The sequence below is a fragment of the Acipenser ruthenus genome, chromosome 9 (genome assembly GCF_902713425.1).
Source record: "Acipenser ruthenus chromosome 9, fAciRut3.2 maternal haplotype, whole genome shotgun sequence".
Taxonomy (NCBI): domain Eukaryota; kingdom Metazoa; phylum Chordata; class Actinopteri; order Acipenseriformes; family Acipenseridae; genus Acipenser; species Acipenser ruthenus.
Genome location: NC_081197.1, coordinates 60,161,136 through 60,186,871, shown reverse-complemented (window position 1 = coordinate 60,186,871; position 25,736 = coordinate 60,161,136). Strand labels below are relative to the sequence as shown.

General features: G+C 40.7%; 1 protein-coding gene across 4 annotated transcripts; it reads right to left on the bottom strand.

The window, feature by feature from the left end:
* Window positions 1-1,976: 1,976 nt before the first annotated feature.
* Window positions 1,977-24,972, bottom strand: LOC117407052 (ubiquitin-protein ligase E3A). Of its 4 annotated transcripts, none has more exons than XM_059030378.1 (11): window positions 24,864-24,972; window positions 22,469-22,513; window positions 19,378-19,688; window positions 14,820-16,051; window positions 10,889-11,033; window positions 8,941-9,146; window positions 6,794-6,958; window positions 6,366-6,521; window positions 6,206-6,279; window positions 4,871-5,014; window positions 1,977-3,920 (listed from the first exon to the last, which is right to left on the bottom strand). In XM_059030378.1, coding segments are annotated over exons 2-11 (2,556 nt in total). In that variant the 5' UTR covers window positions 22,471-22,513; window positions 24,864-24,972; the 3' UTR covers window positions 1,977-3,799. The 4 variants fall into 4 exon arrangements, with proteins under 4 accessions (XP_058886361.1, XP_058886362.1, XP_033867488.3 ...); XM_059030379.1 differs by having other exon boundaries at window positions 19,378-19,492; window positions 24,864-24,971; XM_034011597.3 differs by lacking the exon at window positions 24,864-24,972 and adding an exon at window positions 24,166-24,587.
* Between the last annotated feature and the right edge of the window lie 764 nt (window positions 24,973-25,736).

Here is a 25,736-nt window from a genome sequence, read left to right as displayed (position 1 = left end):
TAATACATATTTATTGATTTGGGTGGTAGTTACATGTAATTTTCTATTATTTTTACACCAATAACAAAGAACAAGATTTATTATCAAATCTAATGTGTAAAACTAGAGCCACAGTATCCCAGTGTAGTTCAAGCATGTTTATTTCTTGGCAGATCCCCTGCCTAGTATTTCTCGCTCCATGAATCATACAGCAGTTACAGTTGGATTGAACACAGCACTGAAGCGCGCCAATTATAAAGCATTTCACAGGCAGTTTCATTACGCACTGCAACCAAGGAGAAATGAATGAAGCTCTGCAGAGGAATGGAGCTCAGCATGGTGTGCAGGGTAAGACTGATCCTTTAAGACATCCCCATGAATGAAGCTCTGCAGAGGAATGGAGCTCAGCATGGTGTGCAGGGTAAGACTGATCCTTTAAGACATCCCCATGAATGAAGCTCTGCAGAGGAATGGAGCTCAGCATGGTGTGCAGGGTAAGACTGATCCTTTAAGACATTCCCATGAATGAAGCACTGCAGAGGAATGGAGCTCAGCATGGTGTGCAGGGTAAGACTGATCCTTTAAGACATCCCCATGAATGAAGCACTGCAGAGGAATGGAGCTCAGCATGGTGTGCAGGGTAAGACTGATCCTTTAAGACATCCCCATGAATGAAGCACTGCAGAGGAATGGCGCTCAGCATGGTGTGAAGGGTAAGACTGATCCTTTAAGACATCCCCCCCCCCCCGGAAATCTGGACCCGTCACTTAGTAGGACATTCAGTTGTTTTCTGTATTGCAGGTGAGTTTTACAAAGTGCAGCCAATATTGCACTGAAAATTCAAAATTGCTTGACTGCCACACAACTACTGAAACCCCCACAGCCATGTTGCAATGAACAGCACAATATTGTCCTAAAATCCTGTTGATGATTGGTTTTATTTAATCGCAGATCCTTTGTAAAAAATAATAATGTGATATCTGCAGGTGGAATTTTAAAAATAGCCAGCTGTGGGTATAGAGACTGCAAAATGAAAAATAGAATCTGTCAAAGACCTCCCCTCCCCTCCCTGAAACACACACACTAGAGTGAGTGCAGGCAGTGAAGATATCCCTGAAACACACACACACACACTAGAGTGAGTGCAGGCAGTGAAGACATCCCTGAAACACACACACACACACTAGAGTGAGTGCAGGCAGTGAAGACATCCCTGAAACACACACACACTAGGTCTTGTAAGGGGCTTGCTATAAATGTGTGATTATAGAGTAACTATATATCACACACAGAAAGTGTATTACATCACACAGTGTGATTTTTTGCAGTGCAAACGTTTTAAAACCTACTCGTTTGGCAGGGAAGGCAACCCTTCAATTGCCAAGATCAGTCCCACTAACTGACCTGCCAAGAATTAGCAGTGATACTGTGGGGAAACCAAAGCAGGACCCTTCTCACAAGATTCCCATCTGTAGTAACAGACACACAGTACGTAACTTTCATTAAATACACATTTTCATAATTGTGCGTCAGGAAGGCCCTCGTGCATGACACTCCCATTTCCCAATGGATATTTAAAAAAAACCACCGGAAACAGCACCCTCTATTCTAAAGAGTACAAAATCACAGAATTTACCAAAAGAATCTCTCAGAAGCCGAATGGTTTCATTAGCGCTGGATGACTGCAGTAGGGTATTTGTGCTGCGATAGCATTACCTGGAATCAGCTGTCCTTTACACATCTACTGTGAAGGTGTGACACACTTACCAAGGAGTGCCTCCACGACATCCTTGGAGATGTACATCCCCAACAAGGCTAATGAACTGTTTATCCAGCTCACCAGCGTTGGTCTCTTCGCTCACAGATCTCTCATCTTGCCACAATGCATACCTTGCATTTCGAGTGTTTGGTTCAATCCAGGTTGAATATGAACAATATACTTATTTCCTGGGGTATTACTTTGCCCTCAATCGCCTGTTAAAATAATCAAATCACTGTTTTAAAAATGCAGTCACTTTTATTCAGCATCATGTTTACACACCACTTATTTTTCTTGTTCTTTTGTTTTGAAGAGGAGGCTGGGTTTAAATGAACCCAATAAAAACAACATTGATTATTTGCTTCCCTTAAAAGATTGGACTTCTTTCAGATATACAACTGTGGGGGTGTACAATTAACAGGTACATTACATCAACAGACATCAGGGCATATGGCTAATAAGGTTAGAAAAGAAGTGGAAGCACAAACTATAAACATACGTGTATGTAAACTGAATGTATGTGCATATGTTTGCTGTAGAGTAACTGAAGACAGAAAATGGTTATCATTCTTAGTTTGAAGATTCTGTATACAATGTGAATTGAACTCCTGTGACTGTTTCAGCTGAATGGAGACTACGAGAGATTTATGAACTTCAAAAGCATGCAGGTAAAGTTCACTGTGGAATCACTTACCAATATTAACCCCCTCACACTCTAGTGAGTGTGGAATTGAAGGCGCTATTCAAGATTGGCAGGGGAAGTGGTATTATCCTGTTGTCTACAAAATGCCAATTATTTCTAATAAAGTTAGGACACATACAAATGTAAGAGCACATATTGCCAAACTGGCAGCAAAATGGATACAGTTTGCATAACGTCAAGTCTTATAACCAAGAATTCAAAACCAATCCCCTATTTTGCAGGAGAGTTTTGTTTTTCAGTCTTTGGATCCTGCGTTGACACCAAGTTTAATTGAAGTACTGCGTTTCCTGTCCCTGTTCACTCCCAGTGCCACAGGTAATATGACAGTAAGTGTGAAGCTCATGTGGATGTAGGGACAGGATAAATGGGCTTCATCAAAGTGAATAGAAAGTCTACAGCAAATAAAAACTGGCTGCTGCAAATGACAATATATTTCTTGTTAGAAAACAGAGCTGTAAAACAATAGCAAACTGGTGAGACTCAAAATTAAATGATATTTTCATCAAAAAAGAAATGCCATTGTAACAAGCAGTTTAAACATTTCACATTTTTAAGTGCACTTTCACATGCTGCCTGATTACACAGTACAGCAACCTCTTACTGTTCTTCAGTACTCTGCACTAATTGTTTGAAAATGCACCCCCCCCCCCCTCCCTTCTGAGGAAAAAGTACTGCAAGTACTGCCTATTACTAAACAATATCCTTTACAAATAACAAGCACGACATTCATATTACTAGACTGGTAAAGCCCCTCAATCGTGGCGTGAATGCTGCCTTTCTTTTGCTTTTATGTGCTGTGGTTGAACTCAAGTTTTCAAGGCTGCAGTTTAACAGTCCAAGGTCCCCCTTCCGTCTTTACTGAGCATTACACCATTTCCAAGGCTTCAAGTTTCAAAGTAAACCAGTGAAGAAACTTACAGCTCCTCATTGAGTGAAGTCACAAAAAAGGGAAAGCAAAAGAGCTGGAAGCTCCAAGTTTTCTTTTTTTTTTTTCCTCTTAAAACAAGATTTTCCAGGGATTTTACAATTTATATACCCGCCCGCCCCCAAAAAAACAGCTTAACTCCAAGCAGACAAAACCATGAGAAACGGATTTAACCTTTAAAATACAGTCAGGAAAACCTCTTTCTGTACATACAAGTGAAGGAATATAGAACAAATTCACACAAACAGAACAATGGTGTTCCTGCAAGCAGCTGTACTCTGCTGTTCCAGCTCGCTGCCCTCTGTACAGGAGGGAGGCACAGACACAAGTGACTACTGGAGCTCACTACCTTAGACAGCTTTTCTTTTCTTCATTAAATAGGGACATTAAACTTCCAAAGAAATGTCAGTACTTTATAACAGCCATGTATCTGTTACAGCATGCCGAATCCTTTGGCATAGGTAATGGCCTTTAAGAGTCTTTCTTTAAGCTTCTCCTGAGTGGAGTATTCAGGAAGCAAGAGGACATTAAAACAAGTGTGTGATGTGGGTAACCTGGGGAGAGAGGAAACAGAAATCAGCTTACAGCAGCAACCAAACACAGACCCGTATTCTGAAGCAGATTCTGAGAGGAATAAAGCAGGCAAGAAACAGGACGGAGAAGCATCTTACTCTTCTGAGAAGCTTCATGCATTTTTATACCACTAAAAGGATCTTATTTCTCAAAGAAAATGCGATTCAGTTCTTCATTCAAAATGTCTCAAAGTAATGAAATCTACTCATTCAAGTTATTTCAAATGTATTAAGAGATGCAAGTAAAACACACATTCCCAGGATGCAGTATCTCTCCAAGTGGTCCTTGATTTTATTATGAAACACACTGACATGACAGCAGACTTGCAAGACCTCTAACATAAATGCAATATTTATTACCTAAAGCAATCTAGTCATCCAAGACGTAGTGAATGCCCTCTTGTAGTTGGCTTGCAGTTATGAACAGATTAGAGGAATAAGGGGCTGCACAGACTTGATGAATAAGGGTTGTGCACACAACACACACTTAAAAGGGCTTTTCTCCATTGTTTTTGTTTGTTTGATTGTGCTTCAGAAGTCTACCAGGTGAACAGGGAGACACCCTGTGGCTGCACATTGTAAATGCAGTCACCCTCAACACACTTCAGTAATACAGTGCCAGGCATTTCACCAAGGGGTGTTATCTTGCTAAAAGGGTTTGGAGTAAAATTCTCCAACCCCCATCCCCCTCCGTGGGTCTTCCTTGATGTGATGTTTTAAATGAGACTTGCTTTTTTTAGATCCAGAGTGTTAATAGAGATTTACTCAACATATATTATTAAGTATAGTAAGTGTGAATCTAGTAGAGTTTAAACACCGCAAGTCGTCTTCCACAGTGCAAACTAAAACAAGCAACACTTAAAACCTACAGGTGACAGAAAAAAAAAATCATGTTTTACAGGACGTTTTCTTTCCAACGTTCAAAGTGTTACCTGTCTGTGTCTTGGCCATTCTTGGCTATAATCATCTTAAGTTTGCCAAGGCCACCCACAGGGGCCCGGTCTGTGCCTGTGGTGAATTGTAAAAAGAGCCGTTTCTGTTCCTCTGCGAATGAATGGACGATCTCCCAGAAGCTCCTGTTTGAAAGCAAAACTCATCTTCATTCAAATTCAAAAATGACAATTTGCAAGACTAATAATAATGCACAGTTCTGTGGATTACTGTACCAAGACCACATTACACAAGACTCTAATAATAATAATAATAATAATGCACAGTTCTGTGGATTACTGTACCAAGACCACATTACACAAGACTCTAATAATAATAATAATAATGCACAGTTCTGTGGATTACTGTACCAAGACCACATTACACAAGACTCTCATAATAATAATGCACAGTTCTGTGGATTACTGTACCACTATCATTATACAAGACTAATAATAATGCACAGTTCTGTGGATTACTGTACCACTATCACATTATACAAGACTCTAATAATAATAATGCACAGTTCTGTGGATTACTGTACCACTATCACATTACACAAGACTCTAATAATAATAATAATAATGCACAGTTCTGTGGATTACTGTACCAAGACCACATTATACAAGACTAATAATAATAATGCACAGTTCTGTGGATTACTGTACCAAGACCACATTATACAAGACTAATAATAATAATAATAATGCACAGTTCTGTGGATTACTGTACCAAGACCACATTACACAAGACTCTCATAATAATAATGCACAGTTCTGTGGATTACTGTACCACTATCATTATACAAGACTAATAATAATGCACAGTTCTGTGGATTACTGTAGCACTATCACATTACACAAGACTCTAATAATAATAATAATGCACAGTTCTGTGGATTACTGTACCAAGACCACATTATACAAGACTAATAATAATAATGCACAGTTCTGTGGATTACTGTACCACTATCATTATACAAGACTAATAATAATGCAGTTCTGTGGATTACTGTACCAAGACCACATTCAACTGAGTATATTAGTATTATCAGTAGAACTCTTCAGGAGTTGTTTGTAGCATGAAGTGATACAATATTAAGTAAATCTGACTAACAGACCACAATCAGATAGTTCCGGTGAGGTAATTGCCACCATATAAAAAAAAAATCAAGTTAGTCTCAATTACCAAAACACATTTTCTATAAAAGTTGCAAATCAAAATGCAAACTTAAAAAGGACAAAATCATCATTATATGAAATTAGTAATTATGAATGTGCATTCAAACCCCAAACAGCAATGTTTTCTACATTAATATACAGCACACGCAGACTCACCTAATGACACGGGAATCCCGGGTATAGCCTCCATCATATTCCGTTGTTTCTTCAAGTGCTTCAAAGTCTAGGTTCTATGAATCAAACAAACACAATATATGCCGGGGTTTCAGTAACTGTTCTTGTGGATAGCGAGCGATTGAAGACTGAAGGGCCTTACCCTGCTTCCACAGATCAGCAGCTCGATTTCCTCGGGTCTGAATAAATACTTTAACGGAGACTCGCTGGTCACCATGTGGAAGCCTCTCCGGAACGCCTTGAACTGCTTTTCAACGCTTTTGTTCAGCATATATTCAGCGTACAGGGCAACAAACTCCTGTGAAAGAAACAGAGACACCAATAAAACGTTTCACCCAAGGTTTGGTAAAATCCAGCCTCTGAGGCAGTAACACTGGAGGAATGGGTTGGTTTCCCTCAAGAACAATTTAAACAAAGCAGCAGGACAGCCATTGCAGGTTTATTTTACAATCCTGTACATTTATAAACACTGATACTGAGTTTCCCTCATGGATCAAGTGAATGCTTGTATTTCCATGTTCGTTTCCTATTTGTAACATCAATGCAGCGTGAAATCATTCTGTAACTTACCTTTCTGTTTTCATTAGTAACAGGGATTTTGTCTCCATTTTCCCTTAAATCATACATCAGCGGATTGCCAAAGAGATCGGTGTGTGAAATCTGGAAAGTGATCATCATGTCATCTTCAACACTGCCCTCGTATTCCAGGAGCTCGTTTAAACTTTGAAACAGCACCTAAAACACACTCAGAAAGAGAGTCAAAGTCAGCCCAAGCGTTTGGGAAAAAAGCAAAAACCTGCATTTCTGTAAATCACAAGACTCTCAAGAGAACATCACCACAGTTCTAATATCAATCACTGGAATTCAGGCACAAGTTGAATACAAAAACGACAGTCAACCTCAGGAACTGGGAGTCGACTAATAGCAAGTGGCATGATTGTGAAGCGTGTGCTTTCAGATGGAAGGGCGGTTGCAATCATTTAACATACAAGTGACATTTTAGAAATGATATTGTGATGGAGTGGACTCTCCTATCAATAATATGGAGGCTTTAGGGGTCACTCCATCTTATTTAAAACTGAAGCTACCAGGAGGCCATCTTGCTAAAGGTCTCCTAAATTGGATAATTTATTGGGGAATTTAGGATAATGAGAAAATGCTAATCAGCTGTGACTGGTCACATAAACAAATAAAAAGGCCACAGTGTGTGTTTTCTGGGGGTTGCTGTGCTGAGGCTAAGGTCTGTGTGAAGGCTGAGTGTGTGAAGACCTGGAAGAAAGGTATTTAATACTTATAGTTGTGCAAGTGTGGGTTTTTGTAACCGGTAAACGGCGTAGCTGTCCAGTATAGTTAGAACTGAATAAAAGTTTAGTTAGAGCTCCAGAGAGGAGTTAGGTTTGGTTTGTTTTGGATGTAATCAGAAAAACACACGGGCACTGTCCTGTTTCAAATGAAAGTAATTGTTTTGAGTGCTTTATTTGTAACAAGGGGCTGGTGAGAGGCAACACCTGGGACACTACATACAAGGGTTAACTTTGTAAATGTATTATATGTATTATATATATATATATATATATATATATATATATATATATATATATATATATATATATATATATATATATATATATACACACACACACACACACACACACACACACACACTGTAAAAAGCGCTGTACAGGTCGCACTGGCGTAGAAGTGGCTCCCCCTTTTTGAAACTTATTGAAAACTATTCAGTTTTTCAAATTTAAGTGCAATATGAAAATATAGATATATAAAATATACATCCTGTATCACATCTGTATTAACCTACCGGTATTTTATTACAGCTTATCAAGTACCCAAACACTTCAAGAACGTATCTTCGTTGCTTTACTGAACATTTCTTTCCAAAACCACACTTAGGCAATAGTTCCAGCTCTGCATTGGCTTTTACAAATTCTCTTGTATTAATTCAAATTTAAAAGAAAAGTATTAAACAGTGCTGCTTGCATCAATTAAAAAAGCAACCCCGCCCCAAATAAACTAAAGAGTGCACCATCTAATAACCAGTCAACAAAACATCTTAGTGTTGCATACGTGCAGTACAATTGCATTATACTTCCAGCTGTACAAATACATTTGTTTTGTTGTTAATCAGAACCATAACCATGCACATACTTTACAAGGGCACCGCTGGTTTGCATGGACATGTACAACACATTACAGTATGTATTCAAGACATTCAAAGTACTCCATTCAAACTAAATGTTTTCTACATCAGGCCATTAACACTTTCCTCCTCTATCAGCTCAGTTTTCTTTTGTCATTGTTTCGTCTCCAGTCACATACTGTTTAAGTTTGCCCAGAATGAAAGGCAGAATATTCACTAATACCACCTGCCCAGAATGAAAGAATATTCACGTGAGTTTTGAAAATAACTGCTTGATTGTCATGGACCATAGGGGATCAAAATATGCAATATTTGTTTGAAAGTAATCTGGTCGATTGGCAATATTACAAAGCAAGTCATACATTAAATCTGTACTTAATGAGGTCTCAAACTGTTCCCAGGCCTTTGGTTTCATCTAAAACCATTTCATTTTAAAACGTTACTGGTGAAACTCCTACCACGCACTCAAGCCCCAGCAATTCAATATGAAGCTACAAAGGCAGGCATAGCAAGTAAAGGCATTGAAAACAGCAAGCATGCAGCAACAGGATGTGTTCGTTACCGGATGAGAATCGGCCAGGTCGCGGAAAGTTCCTTTCTTCCCCATTAACTTTCTGTAGACGACCATGGGGAAGTGCACGTCGAGGATACAGTTATTGTAAATGGCAAGCCCCAGCACAATCCCAATCAGTGTAAACTGACCCTCCGTTTCGAACGAGGACGGGTTCAACCAGCACAGTTTGGTGGTCTCGTCGTACGTGAACATTCCTGGAACACATTGTTAACAACAACACATTGGTGAAGCATGCCCATGTATGTGCAGTGGAATAAACCTGACCCTACTCCATCCAATTCACAGACAACTGCACCACGGCCTCTACAGCAGATTCAAAAGCCATGCCTTTCCAAGTCTAATTATTCACTCACTCCTGAAGAACCTGTAGTGATCCAGGGTTTGGATGCATTTTGAACAGACTATTTGCAAAGTGTGAGTAACATGGGGATAATAAAATTGCAATATAAACTAAAAATAAGTTCATGCTTTCAAATAGAAAAATATCGTAACAAATGCAATTCTTAACGTTTTCTTTCACTGTGAAATAGCAGGCACTGTAATGTATATAATAATCACTGTATTTTTCAGGTTCTAACCCTAAATACTGAAGTATTTCATTTTCATGCACAGGGTTGTTTTGAGCTTCATTTCTAAGTTCACCTTCTAGTTCCTTTATATCCATTCACAATGTATTTGTGCATATCCCAAATGAATTGTGTAGCTATAGTCGTTACAGATTCTTACTGTGAGAATAAGACAGGATGAGGGTGGATTCATACACTGACTGGCCAAAAAACTAGGAGAATGCACCCCAGCTCCAGGGACCATAGAAGGGCATGGGATCTCTGATGGAATCGACATAAACATGAAGTCAAATGACTACATGAACAGGATCTTCATGGCATTGAAACGATTACATTTAGAAACACTGACAGTGAAACGTGATTGAATCATGCCAGCTGTATTTCAGCTGTGAAGACGGTGTGTGGTTTGTAGAATTGATAATGTGGATGCTAAACGTTTAATTTATACAGGACACTCAAACTGTTCCGGCTCACCCCAGAAACCTATAGAAGTCACATGACCTCAATATTTCAGCCACATTAAGTCACAGATCAATGTCATGGTCACCAAAATATACAGCATATTATTTTTAAAGCACTGCACACAGGACGACACATCAGCGTCAGCTTTGTAATATTGCTGACACAAAAGGACGTTTTTTCTTGTACGACACCCATAATCCCACTGGACCAAGAGGATTAGAGAACACAGCTGTGTACCAGAATATGCCAGACATCTTAGGTCACAGGGCAAAGTGAAGGGTGCCGTTTTTCACAAGGAACTCTGGAGAATGTGAAGTCAGCATCTCAAAGGTATACAGAGCTGTAGGATGACTACTGCATAGCAGCGTCTCACGGGGGTACTTCAGAGTTCCACTAGTGTGCAAATGTGTGTGGTCATGTGACCTGCTAGGCCTATATAACACGTGTGAGAGTTGGGTGAAACTGTTCAGCAATGAGAAATCCCAAGAACTCCCGTGACTACACCAGGGACATGATGGTGGGTGTCTATTAGTGTCTGCAGTGCTTAACATGTCCATCTTCTAGGATGGCAACCACCACTGCAAAGCACAACGCTGTTCTCAAGGAAGACACAAGTAATGAAGCCTGCAAGTGTGGCAACGTATAGCGACAAACGAGACGTGCTACAGTGGCCCCAATCACAGAAACCTTCAAAACTGCTGCAAAAACACTAGCTTCCACTGAACCAACGCACTAGGAGCTGCACTGGCAGCAGCGCCAGTATAACATTGTTTGGCCAGTCAGTACATGTTGCTGCTGCAAATATAAATACATTGAAGATACTGAGGTCCAGAGGGTTATTGTGTATTATTGCAAAACATACTACTAATAATAATAAATTCAACAAAGTTAGTTTTAAGATCTTTTACCGATATCGCGGTTGAAGAGTTCCTCCACTACGAGTTGAAAGAACTCTTTGGAAACTCCTCCTTCATCCACGCCTTGCTCTCCTTCAAACTCTACGTACAGCTGCTTCTTCAAGTCTGCAGGGTTTTCCATGGCAATCATCTCAAGCTACAGCACAGAAGAAAAGCAATTTCAATGTGAAGAACCAAATGAACAACAGGGTTAGCACCATGGGATTAATACAGCGACTCGTTACAAAAGACTTGACATGGCAGACTCAGTGCCGGAGGTCTGTGTATCTGCAGCACACAGGGGTGCGAGTTTTAAATGAAGGGTGTTCCCTCAATCTCAAGCGCTCAACGCTGCAGCTTGTTGGGTAACGAGGGCTGCAGCGATTCACATCCTGAGGTCTGTGTATCTGCAGCACACAGGGGTGTGAGTTTTAAATGAAGGGTGTTCCCTCAATCTCAAGCGCTCAACGCTGCAGCAATTCACATCCTGAGAATATTTAATATTTAATATTAATATTTTTGTATTTAAAGTACCTAAACAACTGCTTGTATTAGCAGGGGTTCTGATTTCAGGGTTTTCTTTTGGAGGAAGTGAAGCATATTGGTTTTGCACCAATGCTTCATTGAAACATGATGAAACCTGATGATGAATGGCTAAAAAGCCCACGATGTGAACACAGTGTTTCAACAGCAACGTATTGCATTCGGTACCAGGTCCCCTGCAGCCTGCTACACAGATTTCAAGAGCTTTCAACGAAATTCCCAAGTGGTGTTTCAAAACAAACACATTCTTCTAAAGGCATGAGATTTACTACTGAATTCTGGGCACAGCTCAAAAATAAAACCTGCAAATGAGAAGCAATATACGTTAGGCCCGTTGCCCATATCTGAACTTCACAGTTATATGGTTAGGTTCTGAACTTCACAGAATATTTTTATGGCCATATTAAGTTTCATGGCTCTAGTATAGAAGGTTAAAATATATATATATATATATATATATATATATATATATATATATATATTTTTTTTTTTTTTTTAATTTATCCTGCAAACAAGCCAATATCCCAAGAGTCCTACATGAATCAAAGCAAGTGTCAATGTAAAGTTTGCAAGCTTTAATAACACACTTGCCTCGTGTTGACTTGGCAGAACACAGCAAATGGATAAGGCTTTAAATGAAATGGGCAAAAACTGTGCTGTGTAGTAAACTAAAGTAAACAGCAAGGTAACCAAGCTTGCAGAAGTAAAAAGGAGTTGTTTGAATGGACTTGTGGGTCTGGTTGTCTCAGGATAGACGATCTTCAGGAGGAGATAGGATATGGAATAACATTCTCAGCCCCACGCTGACACCTTATATAAAAGACCACCTGTGCAGAACACATGGACACAATGAATACATTATACTAGATTTCTGCCTCCCCTAGAATTTGTTACATTAGTATTGTCCCTATAATCAAAATCACAGATTAAACCCAGCACAACACATTTCAGAAGTAACTGACAAATTAAGCCTGTCATTTTTATAGTGTCCACCTGAGCTCTGCAGTAGGGTCTGTTCACTGTAGCGTGATGAGGAGAAACAGTCCCCAATGGTTCTGCCTTCCTAACTTGCAGGAGTGCCAGAGCCAATGGGACAATCCCTCCGGAATCCTCAGAGAAGACCGGCGACTCCACACGGCCATGACGTGAACCTGAGCTGCCCTGCCTGTATCACTCGCCCTGCGGCTGTGCTTCTGCTCTGCCTGTATGACTCACCCTGCACACCATGCTGCTGTGCTTCTGCCCTGCCTGTATCACTCACTCTGCGGCTGTGCTTCTGCCCTGCCTGTATCACTCACCCTGCACACCATGCTGCTGTGCTTCTGCCCTGCCTGTATCACTCACTCTGCGGCTGTGCTTCTGCCCTGCCTGTATCACTCACCCTGCACACCATGCTGCTGTGCTTCTGCCCTGCCTGTATCACTCACCCTGCACACCATGCTGCTGTGCTTCTGCCCTGCCTGTATCACTCACCCTGCACACCATGCTGCTGTGCTTCTGCCCTGCCTGTATCACTCACCCTGCACACCATGCTGCTGTGCTTCACATGTCATTGAAGTCCAGCATCAGATCTGTGGAGCATTGTGCTACTGGTATAAGATATTGACACACAGTTATTGCAGTCTTCATTAGATATATGCAGCACTGTGCTACTGGTATATGATATTGATTCTTCAGAATTTGTGAGCCAGGAAAAGAAAAGCAGAAGAATATCCACTTGTCCTTGGGTAGAATGTGGAACTTAAACCATACTGGTGCGTGCCAGAATGAGTGCAATTTCAGAATGGGTGCAATTTCAGTGAGTGCAAGTGTTTGGAGATGACATTTCCCTGCTCAGTGTATGTTTCAGTCGATGAAGGCAGTTCGCCACCACTTGCATCATAAGCTTGTAATTCATTATTTTAAGACTTCATGATGGCAATTACATCATTATCTGCGGTCAGTGCCAGACAATTGCTTCCATATGGGATGGGGTTTTCCAATGTAAACAAAGCCAATCCAGTCAGTGAAAAGGGCTAGTATGAGCTGCTATGGATAATAAGAATTTCACAATTCCACCAACAATCGTTTTAAATAAAACCAAATGCATTTTATTTGAAATTAGTTTTCACTTTGCAAGATAGTACTTAATGCCTTATAATTGAAAGTTCCGCTAAGCATCTCTGGGTGTTCATGCCTTCTGTTGTAATCTCTTGTAGTGATATATCTTATAGCAGGGTGTGTCAAATGCATGAATTGTGAGGATGTTTATTAGAAGGGCCAAGAGGGTACCAAGCTATACTGGAAAACAGCTACAAAAGAAACAATTGTTAAAGAATGATGTCTATTGCACTCTGATTCCACATGTTTAATAGAGTGTTAGGGTTATACAGCAATGCCTTTCTCTATTGCACTCTGATTCCACATGTTTAAAGTGTTAGGGTTATACAGTAATGCCTTTCTCTATTGCACTCTGATTTCACATGTTTAATAGAGTAGTATTATCAAACTGACTAACTGTTGTATTGAGAGTTCTGGCTTAATCCACACAATAAGACTCAGAGTGAGACGTCTACTTCCCTCAAAACCATTTCTCACCTATCAGAGAAGTTTGCATGCTTTCAAAATCCGCGCTCAAGTGGTGCAATGTTAGAGATTAAGTGACAGGAAAGAATGACTGCAATTGAATTGAGTGCAGCACAGTTAATTCAAGGGAAACGACTGGGTTTTAAAGAGAGTAGAAATCTTCTTGCATTACTCCAGCAGGACCATTGTGGTGCATTGAGTGGCAGTCACATGGTTAAGATGCCCGGCACATGATTCAGGGGTTACCCCAAGTGGCAGGCACATGATTCAGGGGTGACCCCAGGTGGCAGGCACATGATTCAGGGGTGACCCCAGGTGGCAGGCACATGGTTAAGATGCCCAGCACATGGTTCAGGTGTTAAACCCAGGCTAATCTTAGTAGGTCTGACCAATGGCAACCAACCAGTCTGACCAATACTTGAACCTTTTTTTTTTTTTTTTTAATAAATACATATATAAATTAAATTCTATTAGACTAAACACGCTCGGATGCAAGTCCTCCACTCTAGATTTTCTTAAACAATCAGGTAGCTTGAAATATAAAACCCATTTACTTTACTGAGTCTCACCTCCCCTACCTCCAGCCCCTGGTGAACTGCATGTGTCAGTCTTAACAAATATGATAAAAATTAATACATTGGTTTTAATTTTTTTTTAAAAAGGGTTTATTAAACTTCACTACCTCCTTTAATTCCCTTCTTTCAACCCCTTTTTAAAGCTATACCTTGCTACATTATAAATCCCACACCACCTATTCATGTATAGTTTCATAAGGTGAGGATTCTCTGCTCCTACATCCAAGCTTTTGAAGCAGGCTGAGGACAGCAGTACTTACTCTAACAAGGGCATCGTCGATGATGTGATCTCGCCGCACTTTGAGTCTCAGGTAGGGGTTGAGCTGCTGCCCCTGAACCAGGCTGTAGAGGACAGTGATGCGCCGCTCGCTGTACATGCGAATCCTGTTGTCGTAATACAGTCCCAGGTTCTTGGTTACAGCATTGAGGATAAAGGGGCAGGTCATGAAGGAGAACTTGTTCTCCGTCTCCACCTTGAAGAACGTGTAGTCCTTGTCCATCTCCAGCACGTCGTTGAGTGGCTCGTTTACAAACTCCTCGAAAGGGAGAAGTGGTTTGCGGCAGTCGATCGTCTTTACGCCCAGTTCTGTCTCGAGCGGGTCCACCCGAGGCCCCTTCTTGTTCCTCCGCTCCTCCCCCAGAAGCTCCTGCAAAGTGAGCTCGCTGGACTCGGGGATGGGCTCCTCGTCCTCCTCCTCATTGTGATCTCTGTCCACATCGCCTCCCAGCACATTTGCATAGTAAACTATTTTCAAGCATTTGGTGGCGGCCACGACGGCGTCATCGTCGTTCACCAGGTTGCGGCTGTTGAACTCGTTGCTGATCACTTTGTAGGTGATGAGCTGCTGAAACGTCTCTGTCATGCGGCGGATCTGCCCCGCACTATACCGAGACCACAGACGCACCAGCTTGGCTTGAGCAGGGAGCGGGAGCTTGCTTAGGGCTTTGCAGAACAGAGGCAGGGCGATCTCCAAGTACTCAGGGCTGTGGAGGTTGCTGTTCTCCATGACTATGATAAACAAGTTCAGATAATTGGGATCCCTGGAGTACACGTTATGGTACGTCAGATCACATTCCACATTGGGTGACAAGTAAACCAGTGCATTGAGAAAGGCTGCTTCTATCTTCTCATTGGCCAGGAGTTTGCTGTAGACCCTCCTCACCGCCTCCACATCCACAGACACTTCGTCAGGGCCCGGCTTGTTCATGCTGCTGGCTTCTAACCTGGAAGACGAGGCTCCTGAGTCTTCCTCCATCGCAGCAGCAGAGCAGACGGCTTTCTCTTTCTCATCCTCATCTTTGTCCTCGTCCTTCCCCTGCAGTGATTTCAGCTCTTCCTTTGTGTGCTGCTTGTTCTTGCGGAAGCTCTGCACCAAGCCATCGGCGCTGGAGAAAACTCTGCCGATCACCCGGATCAAAGGAGAATAATCCTCCTTTTCACCACAGGCCTCCAGGATCTCATACACTTTCTCCTCTGTAAGGTAATTCAAATCTTTAGGGGAAAAAGAAGCAAAAAAAAAAGTAGGTTAGTGTTGTAGTATTATGATTACCCAGTATCAATTATCATAGACACACTGCTGTATCTGAACTTCATACATTGCGATTTTTTGAAGAAAAAGTTGGGGGGGGAAAAAAATTCTGGAACCGCGGTCGTGTAAACACGATCACACTGAAGTGTCATTCTGGAACCTCGGTCGTGTAAACACGATCACACTGCAGTGTCATTCTGGAACCTCGGTCGTGTAAACACGATCACACTGCAGTGTCATTCTGGAACCTCGGTCGTGTAAACAGGATCACACTGCAGTGTCATTCTGGAACCTCGGTCGTGTAAACACGATCACACCGAAGTGTCATTCTGGAACCGCGGTCGTGTAAACACGATCACACTGCAGTGTCATTCTGGAACCTCGGTCGTGTAAACAGGATCACACTGCAGTGTCATTCTGGAACCTCGGTCGTGTAAACACGATCACACCGAAGTGTCATTCTGGAACCGCGGTCGTGTAAACACGATCACACCGCAGTGTCATTCTGGAACCGCGGTCGTGTAAACACGATCACACCGCAGTGTCATTCTGGAACCTCAGTCGTGTAAACACGATCACACTGAAGTGTCATTCTGGGACCGCAGTCGTGTAAACACGATCACACCGCAGTGTCATTCTGGAACCTCGGTCGTGTAAACACGATCACACCGCAGTGTCATTCTGGGACCGCGGTCGTGTAAACACGATCACACTGAAGTGTTATTCTGGGACCGCGGTCGTGTAAACACGATCACAATTTGCCCAAACACACACAATATTTTTCAATAAAACTTTCAGGAAATATTGCAAGATCCTTCAAGTCATAGAATAACACATTTTTATACATGTGTCCCTAAGCAGAATATATAATAAAATTACTTAACATTTAAAAAAAATATTTATCTATATATTGTGTTGAAAAAAAAAAGCGAAACGTGTATATGGTTTCTGAAGTACTTTATAATGTTCCCCAGAGTGTTTTGAAAAAAAGGACAAGATGCTAATGTTATTTTGGAATGTGAATTTTTATAGGAAGAGTCTCAACTACAGTCAAAAAACTGGTCCTGGGGGAGCATCCCACTGAAAAACGTTTGGTCCTGAAAGGGTTACCCACATCAAACATCATTATAAGTGTGTATGTAGTCTGCATTTTCCCTCTATCTGTTTTCTTTTATTACGAGTGTGTTTATAAATTAATATTACAGCTCCCTTCGATGCAATACCAAGCATCGCCTTCAAAGCTGCCATTAACTGAAACTGCTTTCTAATGTGAAACAAATACTAACTAAATAACTTACACATTATGGAGGACTTTTCTAATCTGTGCTCATTCTACTGCTTGTGTTCACTGTTCAGAAAACAAACCCTAATCTGCATTTTCACTCCGCATAAAAGTAACGCACTGCATTGCACATTCGGGTGGAATCACTAAATTAAAACAAAAAAAAGAACCATTAAAACTACAGTTGTAGCACTTTTAATTTTCAACAACATAAAATATGTTCTACAGTGTAGCCAGGGATACAGGAATATCCATATTAAGGCAGCAGCGTGAAGTAGTGGTTAGGGCTCTGGACTCTTGACCGGAGGGTCGTGGGTTCAATCCCAGGTGGGGGACACTGCTGCTGTACCCTTAAGCAAGGTACGTTACCTAGATTGCTCCAGTAAAAACCCAACTGTAGCAATGGGTAATTGTATGTAAAAATAATGTGATATCTTGTAACAATTCTAAGTCGCCCTGGATAAGGGCGTCTGCTAAGAAATAAATAATAATAATATTATTTGCATAGTATATGTTTTTGGAGAGGTTAGCTGCATATAGTAACAGAAGTTAATGTTTAACAAAAACGCACTACATTTGTAGCTTGACTTGTGAACTGTACCGTAGTGTGAATGATCGATTTCAGCTCCATGCCAAAAGGAAATTCTCTTAACACGACTTCTGGAAACAATGTGTACAGTCTGTTCTGACGCCATCATATTTAACCAAAATGCTAGAAATCCGATCCAATCCCGTTTAAATGTACACATCACAGCCCACCAGAATGGTAAGTAACATCCTGTGCTCTCCCCAATCATTCTTCATTTTTAAATTGCTTCCCATCCACCTCATCTTCGTACTCAGTCTGGTGTGCTTTTTACATGTACATCGAGCGAAGCTGGCGACTCAGCGAGTGTGCACTAAGGTGTGTTAGAAATGGATAGCTTAATTTGCTACACAAGACAACGGTTGTGGGGATCAGCACTGGTATTTACATTTACTGGATCCGAGGATGACTCAAGCCCCACTGCATTATTTGTCAAACAAAACTCTTAATCCTGCAAAACTGAGACACCATTTATCTACAAATCATTCAGGAATGTGAGAAAAACAACTTTAAAACAAAAGAAACAGCAACTTCATCATCAGCAACTTTCCATGTCTAGAATGACAACATTCCTCGCTGACCTGGTAGTGAAGACTCAAGCCCAGGAATCTCATTAAGTTAGGTACGTTATATAAATACTTTACTTTCTACATGTAATTATACATACACACATACAAACTAGTTTCAAAATGCTGTTGTGAAAAAATGTGTGGCAAGTGATCTGTGGGAAAAATCCAAACCCCAAAAGGTGGTCCCTACTTTGAAAAAGGCTGGGAACCCCTGTATTAGGATCAGAAGAGTTATTGTTGTTTTCAGCTGGAATAAGGAATGTGCATCAGGAAATGTATTAATTTGCCTACAATTAAAAATCACATGCAATCTTTAATCCTTGTATCTATTTTTTCTATTAAGTCTATACTAATATGTGCCAAGTTGCATTTGTTAAAGTTTTGCACAGATTACATGAAGTGATGCTAGCAATAAAGTGAGGGACTGTGCAATATTTTGAATGGTTCTAAACATAAAGTAAATGTTTTAACACCTTTGACTTTCACATGCATTTAGAACATTTAATACTAAAAACAACCCAGTCAGTTACTGTACAGTACATGTTATACTGCAGAATTGGCTTGATTGGTTTCATTTATTTATTTATTTTTTGTATAACTGTTTATGTATTTCTAGGAAAAATGTATGTATAGTTTATGTTTAAAGTTATTTAATTATTTTATGCTTAGGTCAGGTAAAATTCTGCAAGGAAAGGCTTCCATTAACCATACAGGTGGTTAGACGGAACAAATGGTAAAATTGTATTTTCAAGTAATGCATGGCAACGTTTGCATTCTCTGAACGTCAAAGGGCTTCAGGTCATTCGAGGTTACAGGCGGAAGGAGGTGTGGCTGGAAGAATCAGTACGTTACCTTTGAAGTGATCCCTCACGGGAGGCTCCTCCGTCCGGTTCATCCCCCTGGCGCTGCACGCGTTGTTGCGGGCTCCTTTGGCACTGGTCTCTAGGTAAGCAGCACTCGTTCCTTTCTTGGAGGGATGAGGATCACAGAGTTTTGCATTAATCTTATAAAGATCGAGGGCCTTGATGGCGGCCGCATTGTTATCCACACGATGGAAACTCGGACAGGAAGCACAGAACTCATTCGTGCAGGCCTCATTTCCACAGCCCTCAGTTAACTGCTGGTAGTAGCGCTCTATTAGATGCTTTGCAGCGGCTCGCTTCCTGTACCAAATATTCAAACAGTAGGCACAAGGATTAGTACAGCCTACAGGGCAGGGTTGTATTGAGACACAGTGGAGCAGTGCATTCTCATTCAATTACTTGCTGTGTATACAATGAAAGAGCACCTGATTAAACTCCACTTCAACACATTCTTTATTCAGGTTTACTACATTAAACAATACATAAAATAATGGCAATTGTAATGCTATCAGATGTGCCAATTCCCAATCATGGTCAGTTATCACTATAAAACTACAGCATCTTCTCAGACAGCGGTGAGTAATAAATATGGCAAGAAAAAAAAAGAAAAAAAAAACATGGGAGAAGAAAAGGAATACAAGACAACTAACAAATGTTTTACATAACTGGGAGCTGTGGAAAACACTAGAACAATGACACCTAAATACAATTCGAACAAAACAATGACATTCTCTTAACTTAAGGCCAGACAGCATCTTTCCATCTTTGTGTAGATAAAAAGGAAAAATGCACAGAATTGCACAGCAAAGACACACTGGACTTGTATTTGATTTTAGGTGATATAGCTTTGACATCCATGTATAGAACACTCTAAAAACGTCATGTTTTCAGCAAAAGTGTTGCATGAAATCGTCTAGACACAGCTACTGCAAAAGGGGGGCAGGACGTTTAGAACTGGTTGGACAATTGATCATAAAAATAAAAGCACCTCCTTGTGGACCCAACCATGAAAGCTGCATCTAGCTGTATTACCCTCTTTATCCTTGGCGTCTTGAACCCTAAGCCCTGAAGATACACAAGGAACTGAGCGGCTGATCAAACGGTTTCTTCTGAAGATGCACTGGAGAGCGACTCCAGTATCACGAGGACACTGACAATGAGGAATACCAGGTCCATGACCAAACCCCGCTCCATGCAGCTCATTACACTAATAAGAAAGTTAGCATGTTTTTTATTAAACCCTGCTCCATGCAGCTCATTACACTAATAAGAAAGTTATCATTGTTCTTTATTTATTTTGTGGGGCACACACGTCTCTTGTACCATAAAGGGATGTAAAGCTGATCAATGAATTCCACCAATGTTGGATAGTATTTTTCGTCAATTGGGACAATTCTCACATGCTGGTTTTTGAAAGGAAGACACATGATGGCAAACATCGGGCATTTCAGAAGCTTTCTGCTGGCAAACACGCTCTTCTACCTGGTCTTTCCTGTGGTCAACGACATCATCAAATGCTGATTGTGAGAAACCCTGCCGCCTGCTTGCTGTGTCATCAGCTGTTCCCATAATGACTGACATGATTAGAAGACAATTCCTCAGTGGTGAGGGAAGCAGTTTTCAAATTCATAGGAAATTAGAACGTTTTTTAAAGGACTTTTCTAAGATTCATGGAACTAAAAAATGAACGAACCCCTAAAATAACTGTAATGTTGGTGCTAGCTGTTGTCAGGCTTTTGGTGATTAATGCTGCCGACTTCTGGCTTCAAATCAAAGCACATCCCCACAGCAAACACCACCAAAAAGTTACTCACTTTTGCTGCTGAAAATAGATGGGTGTTACGTGACCTTGGTTTTAAAAAAGTAGATATGAGAACAGACCGAGAAGTGAAACTAGCAACTGTGAAAAACTCCAAAGGCGAAGGCTTCTAGTTTCATGCAGCCTAAGTTCAATTCTACCAACATGTTCTTTTTTTGTGTTTGTTAAAAATGGTTATAACACAATATCACCTTTAGCATGCCAACTACTGTATTGTTTTTTGTATTATCCCTCATGCTTTTTTAACTATATACCTTCATTCAAAATGTCTCACTCTCACTAAAGCCTACAGAAAGATTTGAATGTAGAACACAGACTAATAAAGGGCTTTCTGGAGACTGAAGTGATCTATACCTTCCTATGGCGGAGACTAACAATGAGGTTTTGTAAGGGCGTGATGCTTTCCTATTCCAGAACCATGCTCACAGTGACAGCGAGGGTGTGCTCATTGTTAATTACTTGTGATGCTTTCCTATTCCAGAACCATGCTCACAGTGAAAGCGAGTTAATTGTTTTTAAAATGTGGTCATAGCAACTGGAAGCACACATTAACAAATAGATAGATGTATGTATTGTACGTAGCAGTGAGAGCTGCTAAGAGCTTCAGGAAATTCACCTGATCTGGGTTTATCAGGTTGTCTCACAGAAATGCTGTGCTGGTCTGGGTTTATCTGGTTACCTCACAGAAAGGCTGTGCTAGTCTGGGTTTATCAGGTTACCTCACATATCTTAATCCCATCTGGTTTGGTTATGTTCATAATCAAATACATGATTTAATGTTAGGAGTGCAAACATATGGATTAGTTTTCAGTTGCTGGTAACATATCTAAGTCCCCAATTTATCTAATCTTATTTTTCAGCAGAAAAGTTTTTTTTTTTTTTAACAAGAACACATATTTGGATGGCTCGTTGCACACAGTTCGATTAACTACAATGCTCCCTACAACACTTTAATGACTAAAGCAACAGGTTGCCAACGGTAACGATAAGGGTCTGGAGCGCTGAGATACTGAACTCCTTGGGAAACACCATGCGCACATCTAGCATGGAAAGAGCTCATGCAAGAAAAACAGAAAGCTCAAGGGGTGAAATACAGTTGTGTATAAACTGCATACCAAGTGAAGTCTTTTCTTTTGGCTAATGTCATCAGCATCAAAACAAATTTAATACAATTAAAATAAATATCACTACAAATGTTAAAAAGTACAACTACACAATGAACACACACTAGGACACAGCAAGCAGCACAGTATGTACTTACATTCGGCTAGCTTCAAGGGTTTCTATGTGAGGGTCTCCTGATGATCTAATAGAAATAAGCATTACAATGGTTACAAATCAGTACCCTAATTACACAGCCAGTCACTGGTTCACAGACTACACTTCTATTTTCATTCCCAGCTCTTGCCACAAACAGCAATGTTCATGAATGCATTACTGTACATAAAGCAATAAAAAATGAAACTTAGCTGCAGTTATGCGCATCAGTTTGGTCATACCAATGGCTATAGGAATATCATGGCAATCTGCAGACAACCATATGCCATACAGGTATTTTATTAAAACAGTTGGTAAATATCTGTATTTTGGCACAAAATGGATCTCATTTTGACAGTAACGGTCCCAGTTGTTAAACCAGTTTGAGGCTTTCACAATGGAGACCACAGTCACTGTAAATGCTATACTGTATACAGCTTAGGAATATCCCCTGCAGCTGTGTGCAGAGATTGCTGATCAACACACTATTTTTAACTCTCATTATGCTCCTACTTTCAAAGTATACTTCCTGTGGCCTGTTTTTTTTATGCATGCTTATTTCAGGTACATTTTTTAAGGACTCTTATGGTGAGCCTAAGAATGTTTCTCGCAAGTTTGTTTTAATGGACATTTTGCAAGGAAATAAACTCAAGGTGCATGATGCACAAGTGTACTGCAAATCCCATTGTACTTTCAAGCAACACAACCCAACAGAGACCACACAAAACTCCATGTCTTAATAAGAAGAAGGTGCTTTTTATAAAGGAATGAAACGATACTGAGTAAGAGGTGCTATTTATCAAAACGTGTCCCCACTCATTATCGCTGTACATACGTCAGATACATGGACATTACGCTTTCATAAACCCTATCAAATGATACCCTATCAAATAATACCCTATCAAACAATACCCTATCAAATAATACACCTGGGGAGCTATTGATTTTCTATTTATAAAATGAACACGAAGAGTCATCAAAACGTACGACCGGTTTAGCACAGAGATGCAGAGGAGCTGAATTCTTAACTGTGACGGAGGCGCATCGGTCACCGTGATCTGAACTGTACTAGACAAATCAAACCCAGTACTACAGCTACTAATATTACTGTCGACAAATAAGCCAACCTGACTTGATCCACTTGTCAGATTATAAACACACACACTCACACAATTCCAGTGTACACAGAAACCCGTCGTATTTGTATCAGGAAACAGAAATGCCCTTTATTAGTAGCAGTACAGTGTGTGCAACTGACAGAACCGCCTTTCTGGGAAATGACAGGGCATGACTAACTATTACAGCTGGCATTTAGATTTACTAAAAACAGAACGGCATCTAACTGCTGTCAGTCCAGCGCGTTAAAAATGATACCAGGATGGGTTTATTTAGACAACATCTAAAAATGCAAATAGTAGAGGCTTAACGTGCTGGTATTTTACAAATCTCTAAAATTATACTGCAGGCCTAACACGGATAGCTGTACGCTCTCGCTGTTCAACTGTCAATAAATAAATAAATAAATAAATAAATATAAGAACTCTCACAACGAATGAAATGACCTTCCGTATTGCAGTTACAAATAGTGACAATTTCACCTAGGCAATCTTACACGCCGCTTCCACAAATAATCTACAACAAACTCTCTTCTCACTTTGCTGTTCCCCGGCATCCCCGGCCTTGCCCGCACCCCTTACCGACCTGTCTGCTCTTGCTGCCGGGCTCGGCTTGGCCTGTGGTGGCGTACACTCACAGTCCTGCTTCTCGTCGGAATTCATACGAGACTCTCTCTCTGTTTGTTTGCGTATGTATACAAACACCTCCCTCGGTTAATTTGCTGCGATGTCAGCAAGACGCCGGAATGGGATGTTTGTTGTTGCTGCTGTTTTTTTTTTCGGCGGAGGTGTCTGCTTTAGTGAGATAACGTTTCATTTCAGGCCCGTTTGACACTCTGATTTCCACAACACCAACTCGGCCATCTTGGTTTCCACCGGGCTGGCCTCGCACAAGGGGAGCTATCCCAGGATGCAGCGAGCGCAGCGCTCGAGCAGCCGGGGATTGCGCAGCTGCAACCGAAGACGAGGTGGCGTGCGTGCAAACCGCACACAGCGAGCGCGCTGAGGGTTAGCGCTTTGCACTGCCTTGTGCCGGAATCCCCTAAAGAAAGCGCCCATATTGGGGCAATAATAAAAGTAACAGCAGGGCAAATAACCCTCCTATAATACAATGTGGGCACACGTTGTATACTGTTAATTCGTGTTACAATAACTACACACGACACACAGGTGTGGCATCTTCACGCGCACCTAATATTAGCAAAACGGTATCATTATGAGATGTCCAAATTAACACGTATTATTGTTATTCATATTATTACTGTGCGGCAACAGCGAACTCACCCCGCTAATCTTGTCCCGAGATAGCTTGGCTGCCTGCCGGGGACTGGGGTTACTGCATGGTTTCAAATCAGGGTTGGACTGGGTGAATTGCATGCTGGGAACTGTAGTTTATTCAGGAAACATTGAAAATAAATTCACCTGTTCAAAATAAACAATATAAAAAATCACCTGTGTCCTAATACTTGTTGGAGGCATGTGTGCCCATTGCCCTCACTCACTGAGCTGTAACCGATCTTAAAATCTCTCAGAGTCATACCACTGACAATGTGCTATTACAAAATACATAAACTCATGACTAGGAATAAAAGAGCAATATTTTCAAAGCAAGACTGATGTTCAATAGTGGGGAAATTACCCGTGCATGTCAAACATTTATTATGGCGTTGGCAGTGTAAACAGTAGCGAATTTAAATACAGACACTATCAGCTCGGTGGTTCCCTCCAGTGGTGATTTATAGAAACACGTATTAACATTACTACATGCAATAACAAATAAAAATAAAAACCGCACTTTTTACGGGGGCAGTATTAATGGTATTTACATAGTAAAATAGACACACTACTTCAACTTTTTATAAAATAAATTGTACAAAACAAATTACTATTTTAACTTTGAGCCAAGAACAAAACTCAAAACAATAAGTGAGCTGCTCTCACCTGCTCCCTCGTTTTCTTGCCAGTTTTACCATGTTTGTGTTACTTTGCGTCCCACACGCATCAAATCCAACCAAGAAAAGCGTTATCAAACAACACTTTGGTACTCCAAACTATTTTGAGATAAACTGTACTATATTAAAGTTTCTTAAGCTGGAATTAGATGTCTATAAATATTTGAATACGCAGTTTATTCCTCAGCTTTGCCATAATCCACAT